The sequence below is a fragment of the Schistocerca cancellata genome, chromosome 2 (assembly GCF_023864275.1).
Source record: "Schistocerca cancellata isolate TAMUIC-IGC-003103 chromosome 2, iqSchCanc2.1, whole genome shotgun sequence".
In the NCBI taxonomy this organism is placed as follows: Eukaryota; Metazoa; Arthropoda; class Insecta; order Orthoptera; family Acrididae; genus Schistocerca; species Schistocerca cancellata.
Genome location: NC_064627.1, coordinates 1,001,290,313 through 1,001,308,289, shown reverse-complemented (window position 1 = coordinate 1,001,308,289; position 17,977 = coordinate 1,001,290,313). Strand labels below are relative to the sequence as shown.

The window sequence follows — 17,977 nt, the reverse complement described above, 5'->3', positions numbered from 1 at the left end:
CTTTGTCTCCAGTGATAATTTAGCATGAAACTTCATCATTCAAGGATGCTTTTTTTTTCTTGATGCCAGTGATCATTTTCAGCACACAATGTGAGCAGAGCTCAAAATAGTTTACGCATTCTGTAACAGTTTCATAAATAATCATTCTTGAAATTTGAAGACTCCTTAATTAGCATCAAATTGCAAAACTTTATTTTTAATTTATACATTAACTTTCTGAACTAGTCTTCACATATGTTAATGGATGTTAATATAACCATCTAACTTACTTTCTTATGGCCCATACTGTGTTTTCCATGTTGTTGTTGTGGTGCAAGCCTCTTCATCACTGAATAACTACTACAACCTACATCCTTCTGAATGTGCTTAGTGTATCCATCTCTTGGTCTACCTGTATTATTTTTATCCTCCTTGCATCCCTCCAATACTAAATTGGTGATCCCTTAATGCCTCAGAATGTGTCCTACCAACTGGTCCCTTCTTCTAGTCAAGTTGTGCCACAAATTCCTCTTCTCCCCAATTCTATTCAGTACCTCCTCACTAGTTATGTGATCTACCCATCTAATCTTCAGCATTCTTCTATAGCACCGCATTTTGAAAACTTCTATTCTCTTCCTGCCCTCACTGTTTATCATCCATGTTTCACTTCCATACATGGCCACATCCCATACAAACGCTTCCAGTAAAGACTTCATAACATTTAAATCTGTATATGATGTTAACAAGTTTCTCTTCTTCAGAAACACTTCCATTGTCATAGCCAGTCTACATTTTATGTCCCCTCTACTTTGACCATCATCAGTTATTTTGCTCTCCAAATAGAAAAACTCATTTACTACTTTAAGTGTCTCATTTTATAGTCTAATTCCCTCAGCATCACATGATTTAATTCGACAGCAGTCCATTATCCTCATTTTGCTTTTTTCGATATTCATCTTATATCCTCCTTTCAAGACACTGTTCATTCCGTTCAGTTGCCCTTCCAAATCCTTTGCTGTCTCTGACAGAATTACAATGTAATTGGCAAATATCAGAGTTTTTATTTCTTCTCCATGGATTTTAATTCCTATTCCAATATTTTCTTTTGTTTCCTTTACTGCTTGCTCAATATATAGATTGAATAACATCGGGGATAAGCTACAACCCTACTTCCCTTTCATGCCCCTCGACTCTTATAACTGCCATCTGGTTTCTGTACAAATTGTAAATAGCATTTTGCTCCCTGTATTTTACACCTGCCACCTTCAGAATTTGAAAGAGAGTATTCCAGTCAACATTGTCAAAACCTTTCTCTAAGTCTACAAATGACAGAAACATAGGTTGGCCTTTCCTTAACCCACCCTCTAAGGTAAGTCATAGACTTAGTATTGCCTTGTGTATTCCATCATCTCTACAGAATCCAAACTGATCTTCCCCAAGGTTAGCTTCTATCAGTTTTTCCGTTTGCGTGTGAAGAACTCATCTTAGTATTTTACAGCAGTGACTTATTAAACTGATTAGTAATTTTCACACCCATCAACACCTGCTTTCTTTGGGAACCAAATTACTATATTCTTCTGGAAGTCTGAAGGTATTTCACCTGTCTCATACATCTTGCTCACCAGATGGAAGAGTTTTGTTATGGCTGGCTCTCTCAAGGCTATCAGTAGATCTAATGGATTGTTATCTACTCCCGGGACCTTGTTTTGACTTAAGTCTTTCAGTGCTCTGTCAAATTCTTCACGCAGTATCATATCTCCCATTTCATCTTCATCTACGTCCTCTTCCATTTCCATACTACTGTCCTCAAGTACATGGCCCTTGTATGGACCCTCTATATACTCCTTCCACCTTTCACTTCCTCTTCTTTGCTTAAGACTGGTTTTCCATCTGAGCTCTTGATATTCATACAGGTGGTTCTATTTTCTCCAAAGGTCTCTGTAATTTTCCTGTGGGCAGTATCTATCTTACCCCCTAGTGATATATGCTTCTACGTCCTTACATCTGTTCTCTAGCCATCTCTGTTTAGCCATTTTGCACTTCCTGTTGATCGCATTTTTGAGGCATTTGTGTTCCTTTTCCCCTGCTTCATTTACTATGTTTTTATATTTTCTCCTTTTGTCAATTAAATTAAATATCTCTTCTGTTACCCAAGGATTTCAACTAACCCTCGTCTTTTTATCTACTTCATCCTCTGCTGCCTTCGCTGTTTCGTCTCCCAAAGCTATCCATTCTTCTTCTACTGTATTTCTTTCCTGTGTTCTTGTCAACCATTCCCTAATGCTCTCTCTGAAACTCTCTACAACCTCTGGTTCATTCAGTTTATCCAGGTCCCTTCTCCTTAAATTCCTACCTTTTTGCAATTTCTTCAGTTTTAATCTACAGTTCATAACCAATAAATTGTGGTCAGAGTCCGCACCTGCTCCTGAAAATGTCTTACAATTTAAAACCTGGTTCCTAAATCTCTATATTATCACTATATTATCTATCTGAATCCTTCCAGTGTCTCCAACCCTCTTCAATGTATACAACCTCCTTTCATGATTCTTGAACCAAGTGTTAGCTATGATTAAGTTATGCTCTGTGCAAAATTCTACCAGACAGCTTCCTCCTTCATTCCTTACTTCCAGTCCCTATTCACCTACTACTTCTCCCTCTCTTCCTTCTCCTACTATCGAATTCCAGTTGCCCATGGCTATTAAATTTTCATCTCCCTTAACTATCTGAATAATTTCTTTTATCACATCATACATTTCTTCAATCTCTTTGTTATCTGTGGAGCTAGTTGGCATATAAACTTGTACTACTGTGTTAGGTGTTGACTTTTTGTCTATTTTGTCTACAATAATGCATTCACTATGGTGTTCATAGTAGCTTATCTGTGCTTCTGTTTTTCTTTTTTATTTATTATTATACCCAATTAAAGGATCGGACATTCCATGCTCCGATCCTTAGAATGCCAGTTTTGTTTCTCCTGATAATGATGCTCTCCTGACTAGTCCCAGCCCAGAGATCTGAAAGGGGGACTATTCTAACTCCAGAATATTTTACCAAAGAGCATGCCATCATCATTTAACCATATGGTAAAGCTGAATGCCCTTGGGAAAAACTACAGTTGTAGTTTCACCTTGCTTTCAGCTGTTTGCAATACCAGCACAGCAAGGCAGTTTTAATTGATGTTACAAGGCCAGATCAGTCAGTCATCCAGACTGTTGCCCCTGCAACTACTGGAAAGGCTGCTGTCCGTCTTCAGAAACCATATGTTTGTCTGGCCTCTCAACAGATACCCCTCCATTGTGGTTGCAGCTATGGTACGGCTATCTGTATTGCTGAGGCACGCAAACCTCCCCACCAATAGTGAGGTCCATGGTTTTTCCATAAAATTCACTAATCTGCCACAGAATTTTAAATACCTTTATATAAATAAATAAACGTGAATATTTCACACCAACTGAAATTTTCAATTAACATGCATTTTACACAAGCACTTGCAAACACAGACACAGATGAATGCTTCCATTCAAGGGCACCCATGCCTGGAGGTGAGGGGGGGGGGCTGCTTCTCCTCCCTCCCCCAGCTCCCAAGGAAAGAAAAAGATAATTATAGTGTTGTCAGGTGCTTTTCTTTCAAGAAAATGATTTAAAAGTTTGTATTATGTAGGTTTTTAACAGGATCAGAACTCGAACTCTCTTATGGCTACTTAAAAGTCGCCAGTCTTCCAGGATATTAAAAATCCTCTATACCCCCAGGTCTAGGCCCCATGGTAAAGAACTATATATGGGCACCCTTGCTTCCATTATGGTGTCTGTGTGTAGTAAGTAGATACAGGTGCTCAGCTTGCTGTCCTGGATCATGACTACAGCACTACAGCGACCATATTTGAGAACATTACTTACTAAAATGGAATGTGCCTCACATATAATTTTATTACTAGATCTGCATTGTTTACTAGTCATGGCTGGACAGACTGCACCAGAGTTATGTATCATGTATTACCTACAAGCTGTTTACAGTTTTTCATATAACATATAAAGAAAATCGTTCACAACAAGGATGTGTGCATATATAGATGAAAATAAATTATTTTGTCTAGTCGCTGCAGTCATTATTTAAAAATTCTCCAATTGAGTGTTATGGGTGCTGTGTAAAGTCCTGTGCACATTGCACTTCTTCAAGCAGTGCGTTGGACATTTTACAGCGACCATTGCAAAACTATCTCCTGTTCCAGACACTCGACAGTCTGGTATTTCTTTGCTTCTCATGTTGCTGGCATCATAGTTAAGTATTTCTTGCCTCACACTGAGTTTAATATATCCTTACAATCTGCAGTGTGTCCCTATAATAGGAGCCCACAATTAATGCTGCTATGAAATAGTGCATAGCTCACTGCTATAAGGAACTGGTCATGTTAATACACCCATTGGTCTCATCAGAAGGTGTATCACATGGGAGAGGTTGGAGCACACACACATATGGTGTGCTCTTTCATTGATAGTTTGCTGTCATCCTGGCATCCAACACTGCTGAGGCTACATATCAGATGATGTATTTATTCTTTACTCTTTTTCATACTGTTTTTGCTAAACCACTTCTTGATGTTTTCAAAGAATACTTCTTTTGCTAGTAGAACTTGTGCAGCAGTATTTTCTCTAACAAAAAGGGTGGTGTCATCAGCAAACTGTAAAATGTTGTTACAGCCATAATTAAGAAACAGGAGAGGTCCTGTGATGGATCCCTGGGGTATGTCAAGCTTCAGTTTTGGCTCTTAAGTAGTTACCATGAAGCAGGTCTTTAGCTGGAAGGTCTGAAGCTATCCTCATGCAGTCCCTGAAGATTATGATGAAGTATTTTAACGTATCTAGCTCTGGTGTATAACACATCTTCCCTTTGCTAGGTTTTTCTCTCCCTTGTGATTTGCCTCATGGACTCTTCTTGGGAATTTATGGGAACAAGCTATCAAATTTCATTCTTAAGGTTTGAAACAGTTTTTCATATGGGTCACTGGCTGTCATTCCTGCAAGTTTCTGCTGCCAGTTTACTCCAGACAGTGCTGCTTTCACTTCATTTAGTTCCTCTGCTTTAATAACCCTTCTAATGAATATGTAACTTGAGTGCCATGTGCTTGGTTGCAATTTACTCTTGTTTAGTCACTTGTAAAGATACCTAACATTATGTCTGTGGCACTGAACATTTTTCATACTTTGTTATTGGTTGTTGATGTAGGAAGTTGAAGCAGGAATAATTTTGCTCACTGTATTTCTTAGTAATGAAATATCTTCAACAGGTATGCTGGTGTGTGCTGTCCTGATGAGCTTCAAGTTTCATCCACAGAGTCAAGTGTGGCAAGTTCCTAATATGAGGATTGTTATTGACAATCCTTTTTCTAGATTTTTGTACAGTACATGAATACTTCATGCATAAAATAATATTTATATTTATACATGAAGTAGTTTGATATTGAGGTCAGTAAACTCTTTCCCACAGAGATGACATTCACACATTGGATGTTTATATGACCAAGAATGTTTGTATATTGTCAGTGTGTTAAAAACCAATTGTAAAAAGTTGTAATGGGCATTACATATGCAATATATTTATTTTATTATGTAATTTTATTGCTGTTTATTAAGATACAGTTACCTATTTTGTTGTAGAAATGATAATCAGATTTCTAAAACAGAAATTTCCATGAACTGTGTATCTGGTTATTGCACACTGAATTATAGGATGCCATTGTTTCAAATATTATCTGTTGAATATTGATAGCTGGAACATAGATTTAGCCTGTAAAATATTGGTTTTACAAACACATGCTGTTCATTTACAAAGGTCTGGTGATCTGAGTCAATGTTTTACAAATAAATTTTTATATTCCTTACCAAGATTTTTCTTCCTTCCTATTACTAAATATCCAAATGTCCAATTAAATGTACTGCAAGCTTACATAATACATTGCTGTAATACTTCCAACAGACATTTGTGCTTACATAATAATAAACATACTACATGACATTTTGTAAAGAAAGAGTTGTGTGTAAAATGTCAGTTGAGAGATTTATCAGTATAAGGCAGGGAAAGTGTAAAGATGTCTGTTAAAACAAAGATACTGAAGCTGTCGTAGGACTATTGTATCATCATTGAACATCAATTGACATATTTTATCACAAGGTGAAAGAAAAATGCTACAAAATTAATAAACACTCTATTATTATGTATTTGGAAGCATAAACACAATACACATTTATGAAAGCTGAAAGTGACTCTAAAGCATTTACTTTTATTTATCTTCTTATTCATCCAAGGATCACCTCAAAATGAAATAGGGTTTGTCAAGGTAATACAGTATAAATCAATAGGTCAAAACATACAACTCACATAATATATAACCCACTTTACGAAGATAGGACAGGTAGTCTTCCATCATTTGCCTTAGTGATCTAGGAAAACCCAAATCAGGATGGCCAGACACAGCATCTCCATCCTTGGGAGCATGAGCTCAGTGTCCTAACAGCAGCACTGCCACTTGAAGTTAGACCCTATTGTATAATGTTCCTTGATTTACAAAGAATTTATTTCTGGTAACTTGCAAAATAAGACATAGCTCCATTCTTCATTGTCTCACAAATTGAGAACACGTACTGATGGTTCCTGGGTTGGGAAGACACTGCTGTCCACGTTGCACAAACTTCAGACTCCATTCCTGCCATATTCAACTATGCTCCTTAGTTCATCTGAAAAGTGGAGTCAGCAGATATTGCTGTCATGCAGTTTACATCTTGATACACGATTTCCCTGTGACAGCAAGAAACCATGATCACATAGTGAAATGTGACAAGGTGTTGTAGTTATCTCATTCCATTAGTACCCACTGCTCTGTTCACTAAGTAACCTTTAACTGTGTAGTATGCATTTCTTATGAAGAATGTATTGGCTGTCTATGTATTTTAGTAATCTTTTTCATTTCTGTAGGCAGTTTATCATACAGTCTTGTCCCCTGACATAAAATGTTGTTATGAGTTTTTAATTTGGGAAAACATAATTCCAAACTGGCACTTGTTTCATGATTGTGTGTAGAACTGTTAGTGAAGTATTTATTAATGTTTCCATAGATTGATAGACATACTCAGTACTCACTTGGCATAGTAATGATGCCATCCCCCGGCGCCCCCCCCCCCCCTTTCCTTTAACAATGAGCCTTCTTACTATTACTTCAAGTTCTTTTTCTTATGACCCTTTTCTGCAGTTTAAGAACTGTGTCCTTTTTCAAGCCTTCGATCCCCATAAAAGAATCTCATAAGGTAGTAATTGAGTGTGCATATACCCCCGCCAGCGTAAATGCAAGCGATTGAGCAATTACAGTGTATATAAAAACTCGTTTTTAGTTGTACTACAATGACAGGAAGTAAACAACCATATAATAATGCATGTAAAAGCATAACAATGCGCACCCTTTTGATAACGGAGCAAAGAAATACAAAAAACAAGCATCTGACAACTGGTACTTTAAAATCAATAATGTACGTAGTTTACAAAATAAATAATAACCAAGATTGCAATAAATAACCAATATTGGTAATTTTTCACTCACCAATTTACAGCGATAATGGCGCAATTCCATCCAGCTCGCCATCGTCACTGTTGTCCGATTCATTGCCAAAACCGTCTTCGTCGTCATCAGCAAGACAAATCATTAATTGTTCATGGCCACTGATAATGCCTTCTATTGTCTGTGCTGCTCGTATAAGCTTCTCGACGTGCTCTACTTTTTTTCTCCATGAGGCTGCATCCACAGTCACAAGAGCTTCACGCAACAGCTTTTCCACCTTTGTTATTGTAAAGGACTTGTTGTTGTTGTTCCTTACATACATTTTTACATCACTCTGTATTAACTCAATAGGGTTGAAATGGCAGTGATATGGTGGCAGCCTTATTACAGTATGACCCTGCTCCTTAGCAATTTCGTCTACTACATATGTAGGTGTCGTAGGCTTATTTTCTTTAACAAGAGAATATAACAGAACCTTTGTCATACTCATATCTGCTGCAATATTTCCAGCCTGTAACCACTGCACCATAACTTCCTTCTGATCATTTGTGGTTGGGGCTTTGTTCTGTATCACTGAATGATATGGAGCATTGTCCATTACAATTGTTGTAGGGACAGGAAATTGTTTTAAAAGGTTCCTGAACCACTCAACAAATCGTGTGTGATCCATATCTTCATGGTAATCACCAGTCTTTTTTGATCTAAAAATTAAAAGTGCGTCAGGGACAAAACCACTGGAGGAGCCTGCATGGACCACAATTAATCTAGCTCCTCTTCCAGTCGGCTGATGGCCGCTACTGCTGGGTGTGTTATCCGTCCAACATTTACTGACAGCTTCCCCGGTATTAACCCACATTTCATCTAGCCAAATTATGGAATGAATGTCTCTGCCCACAATTTTGTGCAAGAAAATGCTATGAGCGGTAACAATATGTGCCCTCTCTAACAGTACTTTGTGTCCATCTAGCGTTTTGTAATGGAAACCCATATTTTTTAGCACAATTTTTAGTGATGTTTCACCACCCCTGAAGAGTTCACTTTCTTTTAAAGAGATTAATAACTTAGATACAGTCGGATACTCTTTTCTGCTGTAGTAAGCATAAACATGCCTACGAATTGCATCAGTCTGGAAAGAATCTGAATCTGTGATAGGACTAGGCCGCTTTTTCTTCTTTCCCGGGATTGATAAAAATGTATTATTTGATCCAGACAGCTCGGAATCATTATGGCTCACTTCAGTATCTTCCAAGTTTTGTAGTAATACTCCCTTAGTTACTACAGTTCTTGCACTAATACCAAGCGTTTTCGACGTACGTTCCACCACTTTGTCGGCAGGAATTGATGGCTGTCCATGAATGCTTACGTAGTTTTTCTCCTGCTCGTAAAACTCATGAGTTCTGCGTAGTAACTCCAGTGCCTGGCTGTTTAGCGGCACCCCTTGATGCAAAGGATTGTCACTAGGTGAACGAAGTCTTTTCGGTGGCATTTTCCAAGTATGTACACTCACAACATAACAAAAGTCACAACGATATAACACACAGTACAACGAAAATACGCGGTAAACAACATACAATTCATGTTGTATACACATTCACTAAACAAAGCTGGCAACATGGGAACTTTGACATCACAGCACGTGAGTAACAGCAGTGCTCACTGCGCTGTGATTGGCTGGCGCCCCACGCTGAACGCCTAGCACCTATGGTTCTTCACTTGTTACTCTGTTACGCTGCCAACTTCATACGCAAACGTCAAGTGCAATGTTTCAGCGGCCCAGGTATAGGTGTAATACATCACCACAAGGCATTGACTGGTGTGGCCTCAGTGACTAGACACAGTGCTCATGTGTGTGAGTTGTACTTGCATGAATATACCTCTTACCTGTGTGTGTGTGTGTGTGTGTGTGTGTGTGTGTGTGTGTGTGTGTGTGTGTGTGTGTGTGTGTGTGTGTGTGTGTGTGTGAGAGAGAGAGAGAGAGAGAGAGAGAGAGAGAGAGAGAGAGAGAGAGAGAGAGCTGAGGGTAGGTTAATTATGGGAATGGAAAATGTGTTATGGGGATAGCTCCGATCTGAACAGTTCAGAAAAGCTGGTTGTGTAGGGGAGGATACAGGTGGCTCAGTAGTGAGGCAGCCATTGAAATCAAGCATACTACACTCAGCTGCATGGTGGTCTATTTTGCTCTTGGTATCAGTAGACCACCCGGGTCTTTGCCATAGTTGGGCAGTAATAGGCCACCCTGTGGCACAACATGCAACATTCAGTAGCATCTGCTATTGAATTATGCTGTCTAGTTTGCCAAAAAATAGTTAACTATTTCAGTAACAACGTTGGATAATAATGCCTATTACTCTGAAAGTAAAGGAGTGGAAAAGTTGGTAACAGATTTCCAGCAGTCACTATCTAGATACTTCAGTTATTTATATATACTTTTGATCTACTTCAGCTGAAAGTTAGTAATTGGGTATATTTTCACATATGAACAATGATAATGAAGTATGCTGTTACTGGTTTTTGTAAATAGCACAGTTTTTGAGTAAACTAATCATACTTTTAAATCCAGTCATCCAAAAGAATGCAATGGATAATAAAGTTAGCTAAGCCCTGAATTAATATTAAAAATGTCTGGTGCACATGTCACGTAAGTGAAGACCTTGATGATATTTGAAAAAGAAATAAAAATTGGGGGGGGGGGGGGGGGGGGGGGTAGGAAAACATAACAGGGCAAATAATGCACCTGCTTTGTTACAAACAGTACACTGTAAAGCATAATCTCATGCTGTTCAAAGACTATAGTTCAACTTTGAGCTGGTATACTTTATTTTTAATGAACTGTGCATATTGATGATTAACATATAATTCAGAACAAATTTCCATGTGTACTGTGCACTGAGTGTTCTTGGTCAGAAATCAAAAATGCTCTCATAGGTCATGAGTTGTGTGTGGATGTGCACGTTCATGCACACATGCGCCCCCCTCCCTCCCCACACACACACACAAAAACAAAATCACACTTGAAGAAAATGGCACAACCATGTATATATAAAGTTGAAACTCACCTTTTGTTGTATCGTTTTGGTCAAGTTTGCACTGTTTCCCAAGTTAAGTTTTTCACATAGATTTCATATGTTAATTTTCTCTGTTGTCTCTTAAGTAAAAATGATTTTGTGCTGGTAGACATAAATATTTATTAGCTGACTGGCAGATAGCTAACAAGCTTATACATTAATGAAACAATGGAAAATCCAGGATGGAATGTAACAATACGAGAGAAGGAAAGTTGCTACTCACCATACAGCGGAGATGCTGAGAAGTGATAGGCACAATAAAAAGATTCATACAATCATAGCTTTCGGCCATTAAGGCCTTTGTTAGCAGTAGACAGACAGACACACACACACACACACACACACACACACACACACACAAGTGCAACTTGCACACACATCCGCAGTCTCAGAGAGGTGAAACTACACTTATACATTGTGTTACTTTCAGTAGAGTTGGCGAACAGTAGATTTTACAGAGCGAGTTCCACTTGTGTGTAGTCACTAGTCATAAACATTTTAAGTGTCTTTTGCCTCAGAAGTGCTTGAGATCTTTGGAACACATCCAGTATCAAATGATCAATTACAATATTAATTTCAGATATAGGTGTGTAGAAAAATTCAGTGTAGGTGTGAAAATTAGTATAAATATTGATGTTTCTTCTAGATAAATCAAATGTTGTAGTATGCGTGCTTAAATATGGAAATACGATTTTATGAGCTCTTTTGTCAGTAGTACATGTATTTAGACTAACATATGAGGTTTTTTGTGAGCTCATCAACATTACATTTTTATTATACATTTCTCAAACCTGTGGTGTTTCTCATTTTATTTAATTAATTTAATTTGACCATATCTAATTAAAAGTGGAGTTTTGAATTGACATTGAGGCAACAGTTGCTTTGAATATCTTATTTATGATGCATCATAAGTCTTACTTATGTCAAATACTCCTCAGTCTAATAAATTTGATGAAAAGTGAAAGTTTTACTGGATTCTCAACACCCTAGCCTTCTAGAGAGATACAAATTTTAGAGATGGTAAATAATTTGTGTTATAGTAAATACTTTTTTTTTTTTTTTTTTTTTTTTTTTTTTTTTTTTTTTTTTTTTTTTGCTGATGACCTCGATGTTGAGCGCCCACAAACCCCCCCCCCCCCCCCCCCCCCCCAACTTTTATTTTTATAGGTTGCTTGAAAGCGGTTGTTGCTCTTATATATTGGTGGTTTTGAAGGTTAATTATGAGTTGTGGTTTGTAATAGACTAGAATGAGTATCATTGTGCTTGCTGTTCATGTTGTTTTATCACATAGTTTCAATCATGGTAAGAATTTTGGCTTGTCATTATACATCACTAATTGGAAAAGATCAGTTCATCTGTTACACCAGTAAGTACTTGTCATCATCTCAGATAGTATTGAGAATGTTGTTATTCCAGTTACGAATGTTAATCTTTAACTCTTAGTGAAAACTTGTCAACTGTGGTTACCAGTACCAAATTTGATAGGTTTTGCAGCTCAGTTACTGATTTGATTATAAAATACAGGGCTCAATACCATGTGAAAAGTGTTACAATACCCTCTTATTCCACTATGGAAGGGACTCTAGCAATTTTTCCAAGGTTTTAGTTAAAACTGCTATAATTATTTTGCTACCATATTTGATGTTGCACAAATTAGGCATATTCCTTTTTCCTAAATTTCTTTTGTGAATATGTGTAAAAAGTGTACTTAGAATAAACATGACACAGCTATAATTTTGAAAATGTAAAATGTAATGTTCAAATTGATGATTAGTTGAGAGAGAGGTATTGAAGGTTCAGAGAAACTTATGGAACTTCAAGTGACACTATTTTTGATGACGTGGCTTTTGATATAAGGGCATTAATTACAAAAGGTATTCCATACTGTTGTTCTTGAATTTCTGACCTCCCTTCAGCACTGTTGATTTCTCAGGGCTACAGTGGTGGAATTTTTATCATTGCTGGTGTTAGGTGGCTTCTTTCATCCTCTTCCTTCTTATTTCATTGGATTTGGATGGTGAATCCTCTTCAGGGGATGACGATATCGCTGTAGCTAATGTACAACACAAGACACTTTTTGTTCCTATAATATTTTGTAACATTGGCTAAGTGTACTTTCTCAGTGTATGTATATTTATTTATTTGTTTATTTATTTATTTATCCATGAGACCTTGTTGGTCCACATAATGTACATAAGATGTTGGACATCATTTAATACAGTATTGTTTCTATCATTTTAATATCGTTAATCTCTTATGGTTACACTACTTATTACTTGCACATTATTTGTATTTGTTCAGTGGTTACAGTGTTAATATAGTTTCAGTGGGTACACTATTATTCATACTGGCACATTGTTATTTATCAAAAAACTCTTTCAGACTGCAGAAGCAGTTATCAACTAGGTATGTCTTCACTGCAGCTTTGAAACCTCATTTTTGAGGAAGAGTACGAATATTCAGTCGCATACTGCTGTGTGAATACTATGGTTTCATTTAAATGTAAGGCATGGAAGTGGGAGGATTTGCAGTTTTCTGAAGCATGACATGCGAGATTTTCTGTGTTTGGCACTTTCTATGATTCTTCTGATTCTTTTTTGGATTCTAAATAGCTTGTGGTGTTTAGAGAAGCTCCCCAGAAAATGACTCCATACTTCAGCATTGATTGGACACTTGCATAGTACACACTTTTTAGGCAGTCTTTACTACAGTAGCTTTCAAGGTTCCACATCACATAGCAGGATGTGTTCAATTTTTTGCTGATATTGTCAATATGAGTTCCCCACCTGACATTATTCTGGATCCACAGCCCAAGAAACTTTGTCAGGTCAACTCTATTTACAGCTTTGTTTGACAACTGGATATTTTTAGTTTCTGGAACCTTTTCTTTAACATTATGGAAGTTGATTGCACAGATTTCCTTCATTTATTATTAACTATTGTATGTGAACCATTCTGCTATCCATTGTCTTTGTTATGTTTTCATTTGGTAGGTTTTCTGATTTTTCAGAGACAAGAAAGCTTATGTTGTCAGCAAACTGATAAGCATTTTGACACTGTATTTTGTATGTAGGTCATTTACATATAGGAGGAACAGCACTGGTCCTAGTACTGATTCTTGGGGAACACAATTTCATGTCTTGGTAATCTGAGTAATGGTCTGTGATTTTGTTGCAGTCAATATGTTGTATTTCCTTTTCTTGTCCTGACCCAGTCATTAGGTGTGCTTCTGATGCCTAGTTGATTTAATTTCTATAGGAGTGTTTCATGATCTATAATATTGAATGCTTTTGAGAAGTCAAGGCTTACACCAGTGATATAATTGCCATTGTCCACTTTCTGGTAAATTTAGTTAGGTAATTAGTAGACAGCTCTGTTGGTTGAGCAGTTCTTCCTAAACCCACATTGTGCTGTGCATAGGATTTGATATTCTTCCATACCTGTCTGTCTGTCTGTCTTTTGTGGAATTTATGAGAAGCCAGACAATGGGGCAATTGGCCTGTAATTGCTAACTTCTTCTGTGTTTCCTTTTTTTTTTTTGTAGATTGGTTTCAATTTTGCTATTTTTGGACAATAAGGGAAAGTCCCTGATACCAGTATACTATTGCATAAACATGGTAGTGGTGTTACAAAGCGTTCAGTACATCTTTTTATTATTTTTTATCAGGTATACCATCTACTCCTGAGGACTGTTTCGTTTTTAAGGTTTTTATGATGGTCAGCATTTCTTCTTCATTCATTGGGTATAGATAGAATGAGGCAGCAGAGCTGTTGATCTTAAGTGGTGATGCTGTTGTGGTTTGGTTACTTGGAGCAATCTTACTGATTAGTTGCCCACCTATGTTTGTAAAATGGCTCTTGAAGGTATTTGCTACTTTCCTTGTCTGTTATTTTCTCACCCTCTTGACATAGTATGATATTGGCATTTCTGGTAGTGACTACCTGTCTGTTGTTTTAGAACTTTCCATGTGGCTTTGATCTTGTTTCCACCCGACTGAATGTATAGGTCATTTGCCTTCATTTTTGCTTCCTTGACAACTTTAAGTATTGTCTTGTATTTTCTGTAGTAAGCATGAAATTCATCGCCTACCTGCTGTATCTTTATATCATCATATAATTTTCTCTTTGTCTTTCTTGAGATCCTTATTCCAGTTGTTACCCGACATCTGTTTCTATTATTAGAGCTCAGTCTAAGTTTCTTTATTGGGAATGCAGTTTCATAGTACTTGCTAAATATTTCCATAAATCTGTTGGACTTTCCGCAAGTGCTTCCATGCTCATATATTGCATTCCATGTTTCCTAAGCTAACAGTTGTCTGAAGGTGTCTATTCTGTTCGCTTAGGATTCGTTCTTCTTTTTCTGCGTTTATGAACATTTGGTCAATAGTGATATACAAGTATTCGTAATTCTAATGGGAGAGTTTATAGTGGCCTATAAATTATACATTGAAAGAATGGTTATGAGATTTTGTTTTACATTTGAGTTTTTCTGGAAATTTATGTTGAAGTCACCATGTAATATTAGATTTTTCTTGTTAGCTTTTAGTTTGCTGGGTGCACTGTCTAGTTTCTATAGGAAAATGTGAGTCCTCATCTGGGCTTCTGTACAAGCAAATTGTTATTTTTAGTGATGTTATTTCTACAGCTGAAATTTCAAAGTCTTTCTCTTTTCCCAATATCTCTAAGGATTTTAAGCGGTGATGTTCAGTGTTACTTCTAACAAAAATGCATATCCCACCATCTGCAGAGTGTGTCCTACAGAATGACAAGAATAATGTTAATCCTGGTAATTTTGTGACTGCTAACATATTACTACTCAACCAATGTTCACTTAAACAAATAACAGAAGCTTCCTTGAGATCATCTGACAAGAATATTTCGAATTTGTTGATTTTATTCAGAAAATATTGAACATTCTGATAAAAGAGCATGCATTTTGTACTTCTGTTAAGTTCAGGCATATGTAATTGACCACTTACCTTCTTTTTCACTCGTGCGCTTTCACCACTGGTGTCTGCTTGGTCTTCTTTTTGGGGCGGAGGCCATAAAAAATCCTCGATCCTTGTTGGTGGCAATCTTTTAGGGCTGTTTTGTTTTCTGACACTGGATGTCTTTTTTCCTGTAGCTGTGGTTGTATTTTTTGACATTTTTGTTTTGTTACCTGTAGGTGTCTCTTTTCTGTGTTTCTTCATAGCTGCACAAGTTTCATCAAAAACAATTCCTAAATTACATTTTTCAGGTTTGCTCAAACAGTTGCTTAATATGGTTTTTGTAGAGACTGGTTCTATAACGACTGGTTTTCTTACAGTGAGGTCAACATTATGTAATTATTTTTCTAGCATTTTACCAATGAGTGATCTCCCAACATTGTTATAATGGTGTCCATGTTTCATAAACAGTTCTCTTTATATGGGAAGTTCAAAGAATGTCACACTATGGTAGGCCTATCATATTTTTTTTGAACTGTCTGTTTATTTTTTCAAGCACCAAATTTATGGCAGAGTTATCCTGCAGGTTGTATCTGTGTGGCATGCTAGTAACTACAATGTTGGGCATTTCGAGAGCATGAGCATGTAGTGTAGGTTTTAAGTACTGTGTAGCATGTTTACCCTCATTCTGGCAAACATAATTGCTACTCCCATGATTGTGGTGGTATCATTCTTAGATAACTCGTTTAGTGAGTTACCAGATTTTATTATCTCAGTCAAAGGTGCATTCGGTTTTGTTATTCCTGTAGCCATAAGTTTTTTTTTTTTTTTTTCAATTCTCCTGGTGTGGTTGTCACCAAGCATCACAACACTGTTTTTACTTCACTTGTTTACTACTTGCCGACATTATCTCGGCTATGTGCACTGAGGTAGCTGTGTTTGCGAATTGTGCAGGTGAGGTTTGGTTGTTTTTTTGGAAAGTTTATTCTTTGGCTGCCAGTTTCTTCTTCATATAATACACTGTAAATTTTTCCTCCCACAACTGTTGATGATATATTGTCTGTGTTAAATTAGTTTGCTTACCACTAATTTTTTTTGCGGGCCTATTAAGCTTTATGCTTTTCTTCAATTGTGTTTACATTTTCTTTTTCTTGTTCAACACACACACTTCTGTTGTTACTAAGTGTATTTATTGTTAATAGTTTTAGCTCATCTTTTAGTCACAAGGTATGGTTTTCTAGCATTTCCATGATGAATTGTTCAGTATTTAAACCATATGGTTTTAACAACTTCGCTATGTGCATGCACTGTTCACTTTCATAGTAACATGAATTTTTTGTATTGAACCACTGGATGCAGAAAGAACGAATCCATAGATGGGTTTCAGCACAAATTCAGAAACCTTTTATCACAGTTCACCACATACATGGCAAGACACACCTATGTTTTTGTTCTTAGGATGGGAGCCTGTACAGTGTGCACCTCTACGTGACATGATATTTAAGCTATTATTTAAACTTAAAGACAATGTTGTTATCACTAACTATGAGCCACTGGCGCTTAGATTAGATAGCTGTATGCACTACAGTTTTTATTGAACACTGTCTTATTCACTACAAATCAAAGCTTAATTAGGAGCCACATTATGGCATGTCTAATACATTAGCCATCTTGTCTGTTTTTAGTGTTTATTGTTTTATTTGAGGGCCCATATTTCTTGTCATGTTTACTTGTCTTCCTTTGTTTCTGAAAGCCTGTGTGTGTGTGTGTGTGTGTGTGTGTGTGTGTGTGTGTGTGTGTGAAACTATTGTACACATATATCACCTGTGAACAGACTTCGATATGAATGACATTCTATGATCTGTTGACATAAGACTTGTAACTTGGGTTTATGTTACTGTTGCTGAAGAGTGTTTGTACTGAGCTGTGGAACAGAGAAGTAATTTTGTAACTGTGTTGATGACCAGATGTGGGGAGGCAACACAGTACCTTGTTTCCATTGCACCCATTAGAATGAAGAGATGTGAGAAATTTATCTGTGATTACTCAGGAGTGAGGGAATATATATGCTGGTGATTTCCGTTGTTTCATTTGAAGAAATTTCATTTTCTAACTGATTACACTATTTTGAGAACATGAAAGGACTGCATTATTGACCATTTTATTGGACAAATGAACTACACCAGAATTCTGAGACCAAGAAGTAAATTAATACATTGCTCTTGAAGAACTTCAAGAAACAGGCATCCTCTCAATGAAATCATACCCCATTTATTTTCAGGACAATGAGCAACATTTACTATTGCAGCAAAAAACTTAGGATGAGCATTATTTTTCACTATTGATTTTTCCAAATGGACAGTTTTAATACAATAGATTTAGCACCTGTGTCCAGCAATTTCTTTAAATAAATTCTATGTCTTGTTCTAGCAGAGAGAATTGGGATTATTCTTTTAAT

General features: G+C 36.8%; 2 protein-coding genes across 2 annotated transcripts in view; one reads left to right on the top strand and one right to left on the bottom strand.

The window, feature by feature from the left end:
• Positions 1-5,862, top strand: part of LOC126160490 (inter-alpha-trypsin inhibitor heavy chain H4-like) — a 216,823-nt gene extending 210,961 nt beyond the window's left edge. Inside the window, exon 17 of the mRNA XM_049916911.1 lies at positions 5,265-5,862. Within this exon, the coding sequence (XP_049772868.1) occupies positions 5,265-5,334 (70 nt within the window). The 3' untranslated portion in view covers positions 5,335-5,862. The remainder of the gene's footprint in view (positions 1-5,264) is intronic.
• LOC126160473 (uncharacterized) lies at positions 5,726-15,783 on the bottom strand. The gene is made up of 4 exons (XM_049916910.1): positions 15,753-15,783; positions 8,821-8,969; positions 8,479-8,652; positions 5,726-5,764 (listed from the first exon to the last, which is right to left on the bottom strand). Exons 1-4 carry the CDS (start codon positions 15,781-15,783, stop codon positions 5,726-5,728), a joined length of 393 nt encoding a protein of 130 aa, XP_049772867.1.
• Between the last annotated feature and the right edge of the window lie 2,194 nt (positions 15,784-17,977).

Excerpts from the sequence above, each read along its gene's own strand:
- LOC126160473 (XM_049916910.1), bottom strand. The coding sequence starts at position 15,783 with ATGAAGAAACACAGAAAAGAGACACCTACAG. Across the intron at positions 8,970-15,752 it reads CAGAAAAGAGACACCTACAG|ATCAAGGGGTGCCGCTAAAC; the intron begins GTAACAAAACAA and ends ACAATCCTTTGC. Across the intron at positions 8,653-8,820 it reads GTACGTCGAAAACGCTTGGT|ACTGATGCAATTCGTAGGCA; the intron begins ATTAGTGCAAGA and ends GATTCTTTCCAG.